At 51.4% G+C, this 6,870-nt stretch overlaps 1 protein-coding gene and 1 long non-coding RNA gene across 2 annotated transcripts in view; both read left to right on the top strand.

Moving 5' to 3' along the window:
* Positions 1 to 2,293: 2,293 nt before the first annotated feature.
* LOC119350294 lies at positions 2,294 to 3,948 on the top strand. The gene is made up of 4 exons (XM_037618202.1): positions 2,294 to 2,734; positions 2,833 to 3,282; positions 3,383 to 3,814; positions 3,940 to 3,948. The coding sequence occupies exons 1-4, from the start codon at positions 2,294 to 2,296 to the stop codon at positions 3,946 to 3,948; spliced, it is 1,332 nt and encodes a 443-aa protein (XP_037474099.1).
* Positions 3,949 to 4,082: 134 nt separating this feature from the next.
* Positions 4,083 to 6,870, top strand: part of LOC119328210 — a 5,937-nt gene continuing 3,149 nt past the window's right edge. The window contains exon 1 of the long non-coding RNA XR_005158883.1: positions 4,083 to 4,461. This is a non-coding gene — a long non-coding RNA (uncharacterized LOC119328210). The remainder of the gene's footprint in view (positions 4,462 to 6,870) is intronic.

The following is a 6,870-nucleotide window of genomic DNA, read 5'->3' as shown; positions in this document are numbered from 1 at the left end:
GAGGTAAGCAGTACGAGAAAGAAAGACCGGGTCCCCTTCTTTAAGAAGTTTCCTAATGTGGATCCTTTGGCAACATAACTCTTGAAGAAGTTGTTAGCCTTTGAGTCGAAGGATCAACCAACTACTGAGGAGGAAGATCTTTGGTGCTATTTTATCGTTCTAATGTCTTGGTTTCATCCCTGCTTGCATCATTAGTTTGTTATGCTTATACTCCCTCCGTCCCAAAGCAAGTGTTTCAACCTTAGTACACTTGCTTTGGGACGGAGGGAGTATAATAGTTGTACTAAGGTTAAGACACTTGCTTTGGGACTGAGGGAGTATGTAGTAAATAGTGATATTTCCTTCGATGTTTATATTTTGTAACACAATGATTGATCCATGTTATAAATGCATTTACAAGACAGGGAGAATATCCTATGAGCCAAATAGAAAAGGGGAGTATGATTCTAATTTTCTTGGAGCGCAATGATAAGGTGTATAGGAACAAGCATGCAATAGTGATTGTGGCCTCTATTTCTATACTACTTTAAAAAGATGTAAGGCTCCGCCTTGCATATCATTTTGTGCGTCATGCCTCGTTCAACTCAGATGCTTGTGTGATTTCATTGTTATGACAATATTTTAATATTGCATCCCCATTGCAATGCATATATAGGCAATGTCTCATTTTGTCCATCCTCCTTGCCTCATTCAACTTAGAAAATCGTCTGGTTTCATTGTTATGGCAGTAATTTCCCATTGCAACGCACAAGCAATTTATTCATTGTTATGGCAGTAATTTCCCATTGTAACGCACAGGCAATTTCTTCATTGTTATGGCAGTAATTTTCCGTTGCAACGCACATGCAATTTCCTAGTAACTTATAAAAGGAGTGAAGTGACTATTGTTATTTTCCCAGCATCATTACAACAAAACAAGAATGACTAACATATGCACCGACTCCATCAACAAAATGGGAGCTAGAGCACAAGGTCTCCCATATAGGATATTACCAAGCATACAAGAGAGTGAACGATGAAATGTTGAACTAATATTGTTGGAACCACAAACAAAGACGCGCAAGTGAAGTGACAATCAAGAAATAGATGTTTAATGGTCTTGTGCTGATTACAAAATTATCTAAGTAGGGGTCACTTCTAAAAACACACCAATAGAAAATTTTAGTGTTGCTGTGATGCAAGATCACACGGGTATGGTTGTCAATTCCTCTTGGGATAATATTTCAGTTTGTTCTAGTGTCGAAGACGTGGAGCTGGGGCCTTGTCTGACAGGCTTTTACATTGCCATCATATTCCAGACTTTTATATTGCGATCATATCCCCTAATCCTATGTTCCTCAAGAAGGACCGCTTGAATGTGGAGAAGCATTTGTCAAATTCAATGTTGAACAAAGGGCACTTGTGTTGGCATGAAGAAAGAGGAGTTAGAACTTTTGCAACTCCTACCTGGTGTATGTTTGGTTAAGATCCACCGAGAGATGGAAACGACATAACTCATAGTATTACTAAATTTTGTATGAGTGCGACTTCTGATGGGATGTTGGTTGGAGGTGTCGTATGGGTCAATATAATATATGAATATTCGATGCTATATGTTGAGTTGTTTTCAAAAGAATAAAGAGTAGTAAAACATTGTGCAACTTTTTTTAAACAATCACACAAAGCTTTTTTTATTAAATCATCACAATGTCTAGATGGACGAAATTAAGATCACCGGGCTGACCTAATCAAACATGGCGGCCAGCCCCTAAAGAAAGGGCATGCTTCGCTAGATTGTGAGCCTTAACATTCGAGCTCGTATACTCATAACTAAAATTGCAACTAGTAAAAATGCTAGAATGATCAACAATTTCTCAAATAATTGCACCATAAACTGCCGCGCTTCTCTACTTGATATCCTCATTGACAACCTTGCAATGCGATGCCACCTGGATGTGCTGCTCATAAAGATCATCCGATAGTGCTAGAGCCCCTGAAGTTTTTTTTTTTTTTTTGACGGGTTCTAGAGCCCCCGAAGATAATTGCAGAGGATCCCAGATATGCCCCAAGAAAAAAGAAACAGTGTACAACTGTCTACTCCAATGCCGAGCAGCCCAATAACTTCCAATCGGTATCCAGCGTATGTTCGGCCCGAACACCACCTTTTGTTTTTATGAGTGACTCGGGCCTTATATAAAGCCATGCACATCTTCCGCTGGGAAACAAGCCTACACACACAAACGATCCTCTCTTCCCTTCAGAAGAAAAACCAAAAAAGTTGGGCCGTGCAAGGAAGGATCGGAGCCGCCGCGGGATGGGGCTGCCGCTGCCGCGTCGCTGCTGCAACTGCGGAGATCCCGTGACCATGCCCTACCTTGGCGGCCACGGAAGGGCGGCAGCGGCGGTGGGCGGAGAGCAGCGCCCTTCCTGGGCCTCTCATCTCGCCGCCGCGGACTTCTCCAAGCCGTGCTCCAGGGACCGCGTCTGCGACACGTGCGGCGGCGCCGCCTTCTGCGCCCACTGCTGCGAGGAGCACCACCGCGGCCACGTCACCTGCCCCGCCCCCACCAAGGACGACGCCACCGATCACCGGAGGGATTCCTTCTGCATCGGCTGCCGCGTCGCGTTCTGCTCCGAGCTGTGCGCGCACCACGGCGTGGGCCACGAGGTCATCCCCGTCGACGAGTACGAAGGATGGCAATGCGCGCGATGCACTGGGTCGGAGCGGTGGTTCCCGGTCTTCGCGGGCGTCCAGGTCTCTGCGAGATCCATGGATTCGGGTTTTTTTACTCTCGAATTGATTGATCGTGCCAGTTGATTCGGGGTTCCCCGGCTGGTTTGGCTATCCTGCAGACCTTCCAAGACAACGAGGGCAATCTGCTGGTGCCCCTGCACCGGAAGCCGGCTGCAGTTGCAAAGCCCGTCGAGGACGGACCGTGCCCTCCTCCGTGGATGTTTGAGCTCGTCACCGCTGACTTCGCCAAGACGTGCGCCCGGGACCGGGTGTGCAACACCTGCGTGGGCGCCGCCTTCTGTGGGCATTGCTGCGGGGAACACCACTCAGGCCACGACACCACCGCCTCCATCCCGGAGGAGAAGGACGGCCCGGAGGCGACCGTGGTGCACCGGAGAGACTCGTTCTGCACGGGCTGCCGCGTGGCCTTCTGCTCCGACCTGTGCGCGCACCACGCAAGCGGCGTGGGTCACGAGGTCATCGCCGTCAACAAGTTCGTCGAGTGGCACTGCGTGCGATGCACCGGTTCGGAGTGGTGGTTCCCCGCATTGCACTACATGCTCATGCTGGTCGGTGACTTGATCGATCAACCATGCCGTGTTTTACTGTTAGATCGATCTGGGAGTGGTTGGTAGTTTTTTTGTCTGTTGATTCTTAATTTGGCTGCAGGCTTTCGTGGACGAGCATGGCAACCTGTTCGTGCCTTTCCAGTGGAACGGGGAGGTTGAGGACGGCGAGGAGTTGCCTTGGTGGATGACTCACCTCGGGACAGCAGACTTCTCCAAGACATGCACCAGGGACCGCGTCTGCAACACCTGCGGCGGCGCCGGCTTCTGCGAGCATTGCTGCGGGGAGCACCACCGAGGCCACGAGACCAGCGCCGCCGCCACGGACGAGACGGAGGGTTCGGGGGCACCCGCGGGGTACCGGAGGGACTCGTTTTGCATCGGTTGCGGCCTCGCCTTCTGCTCCGAGCTGTGTGCGCACCACGCGGGTGGCGACGGCCACGAGGTCATCCCCGTCGACGTCTACGGCGACCGGCACTTCCTGCGATGCACCGGGTCAGAGCCGTGGTTCGCCTCCGCCTTCGGCGACATCGAGGTCCGTAACGCGATCGATCGGCACCCTCCTGTTACTTTTAATCTGACAGTAGGTGTAGACTTGTACTGTAGTTGCGTTCTTTGCTGATTGGGAATTTGGGATATCCTAAATTCTAATTAGTGCAGCTGTGCTAATTTGCCTTCGCGAGCACACACCATTACACGCCGTCCGATCGTGTCAGGTGTCTCTCGGTCGGGAGAGGAGCGAATAGCGACGGGCCTTGGCAAAACGAGAACAACCCAACCGGTAGAAGGGGCCCACTCAGAGGGATAACGCCCCCTCGCACTCACCTGGTCCACGCATTCTGTGGGGCGGCGGGCCAGTTTTCCCCCAAATCCACCACCGTCGCTCTCGGGAATCGCCGGAATAGTGGAAGGCGAAGGGAGAAGGGGAGAAGGGGGGAGGGGAGAAAGAGAGCGACCCCCTGCGACTGCCAAAATGACGACGGGATGAGGGCCGGCTCGCCATACGCGCGCGGCAACCAGCAAGCGGAGGAGGGAGGAGACAGGTGTCGGAGTCCCGGTGACCAGCAAGCGAAGAGCCGAGGGGACAGCGTCGTCTGTGCGCCGCGACCACCTAGCGGGGAGGAGCTAGATCGGGGAAGGTGCCGTCGCCAGGTGGTCGAGGAATCGGGCAGCAAAGTGCCGGTGAGTATCATGCGTTGTTCTACTCAAATCTAGGATTGTATGCGAGAGAGGCGGGGTAGGAGGTTGAAGACGGCTTGTGGGGTTCCAGGTCTTTGGGCGAACCAATGATTTTTGAGCTGGGGTTGATTTACTGCGCGGGATGCAGGGCTGGAATTAGGGATGTAGATGCAAGGGCGTCCAACAATCCCGTATATGCCTCCGTTGAAAAATTATCACGGCGAGCCGCTGAATTAAGTGGCTGAAGAGCACAACACCATACCGAGCAGCGCCAGAACACTTTACATGTCGTCGTGGCTCTTGGCTGGCCGAACGGAAGACGACGAGCAGCTAGTGCACCAGGATGTCCTCAACACCAATCTGGCAGGGTCAGCGAAGCTGCCAGAGGCTAGTTGCACGTTACATGGCACCATAGCGTCACTCGTCATGACATCACCAAGGCATTTAGAATCAGAATGCATGTGTTGATGCGTTAAGGAATCTTGCTAGTGTCGATTTTTTGGATCTTGCTTGTGAACGTTAGCATGTAGCACCAGCCAGAGTTTAGTTTGAATTTTTTTACTTGAAATTAACATGACATTGATAGACTAGAGTTGTCACATCTTGAATGGGGAATGGTGTGCTCGCTTGTTTCAGTGGATCTCATTGGTTAGTTACATGGCGTTCTTCTTTGTTGTCTCTGTTCTAGTAATAAGAACTACAGCGTAACAGAATAGTTGTGAGCTTGCGGCCGTGCAAGGATGACAAGAGGGTGCAACAGGTTAGGCGTGAGAGACCATGGAGCAGCACCACTTAATTGTGAGACGCCTTAAGTGGCTGCGGCAAAACCCATTTAGGGAACGTTTGGATCTCAGGCAAGCGCTCGCCTAGCCTGGCCCAGCAAGGAAGCGGGGCATTTGGTTTCTGGGCGAGCACGCCTCGTTACCAGCGGTTTCCAGCTTTTTTCGCGTTTCATCGAGCGAGCCGATTCGGCTCGCCTCCGTCGGCAAGGCTGGCCCTGCCTAGCGAGGCAATCAGGCGAGGGATCCAAACATTCCCTTAATTAGCATGCAGCCGAAGCGGCCAGTACCACATTGTCTGGCGGACGCGCCACTTACATCCTAAGCTACAATTTTGGATGATTCGAGCAGAAAGTGTTAAAAACATGCTCAACACAAATAGTTAGTTGCTAGAGATGATGCCATGAGTTGCCCAAAGATCCGCTCTTGAGAGTGTTGGATATTATTTCGTCGAAGACTTGCCCAACGCATAATAGTTAGTTGCTAGAGATGCCGGTGTAAGTTGTCCAGAGATATTTATTACACAACAAATTGACTTAAAAGACTTTTTAAGAGGATTCTAACAGGAACTTCATTTGTGTGGGTGTGCGCTTAATGAGAACGGTTGCCAGCTAGCTATGTCTAGATGGTAATAAAAAACCCAAATCCCAAGCGAACTTTTTACTGTCTCGGGCGCACACCCTTCGTGACTGTGGGATCTAAATCATATGATCTCTAGGTGTTCCACGGTCGGGGCACGGGTGTGGTTTGCGAGTCGTCGGACCAGGTGCGATGATATTTGCCTCGCCGGCCGCAGGGGCCTACCACAACACCCACGTCCTCTCTCCACTCCACCCGCGCACACATTTGGAAATCAAAGGAGAGTGGTTGTTCCGTGGCATTTTTGCTCGCTGCTCAAACACGCCGCCACCTCCCCCTCATCCAAATCCACCACCACAATCCCCTCGTCGCCTCGCCCAAATCCACCACCGCTTTGTCATTTTGAGGCACGCTCCGCCGGAGGTCCACCGTAGATTGGGAAGGGGGAGAGAAACAACCCGATCCGTGCCCCTACACAAAGAGGGTAGAGGGGCCAGAGCTCCATCCGCGCGCGGTGACCACCAGGCAGAGGCAGAAGGGAGGCGTCTGAGGGCGCCGCTTCTCTGTGCTGTGTCCACAAAGCGAGGGCTCGAACGGGAAGGACACTGCGCGTCTGTGCATCGCGACCTCTAGCGGCGGAGAGCGAGAGCCAGAAGCGCCATCATTAGGGGTTGGGGAATCATGCCTCAAATCGTCGGTAAGCATGTGGTCGCAGCTATGTGGACGGTGGCGAGGCTCACGCGGTGCAGCATCTAACAATAGATCTTCCCTGCTCATCGTTTTGTACAATGGAGCATGATGGATTTTTTGTCAAAGACATGAGTACGAGTTGCCCGGATTTGTGTCGCGAGAAGCACCATCATTAGGGGTTGGAGAATCATGCCTCAAATCGTCGGTAAGAATGTGGTCGCGACTATGTGGACAGTGGCGAGGCTCACGTGGTGCGGCATCTAACAATAGATCTTCCCTGCTCATCGTTTTGTACAATGGAGCATGATGGATTTTTTTGTCAAAGACGTGAGTACGAGTTGCCCGGATTTGTGTCACGGGTTGC

The sequence above is a fragment of the Triticum dicoccoides genome, chromosome 1B (genome assembly GCF_002162155.2).
Source record: "Triticum dicoccoides isolate Atlit2015 ecotype Zavitan chromosome 1B, WEW_v2.0, whole genome shotgun sequence".
Classification (NCBI taxonomy): Eukaryota; Viridiplantae; Streptophyta; class Magnoliopsida; order Poales; family Poaceae; genus Triticum; species Triticum dicoccoides.
The sequence above is the reverse complement of the archived record's forward strand: the minus strand, read 5'-3'. Positions and strand labels throughout refer to the sequence as shown.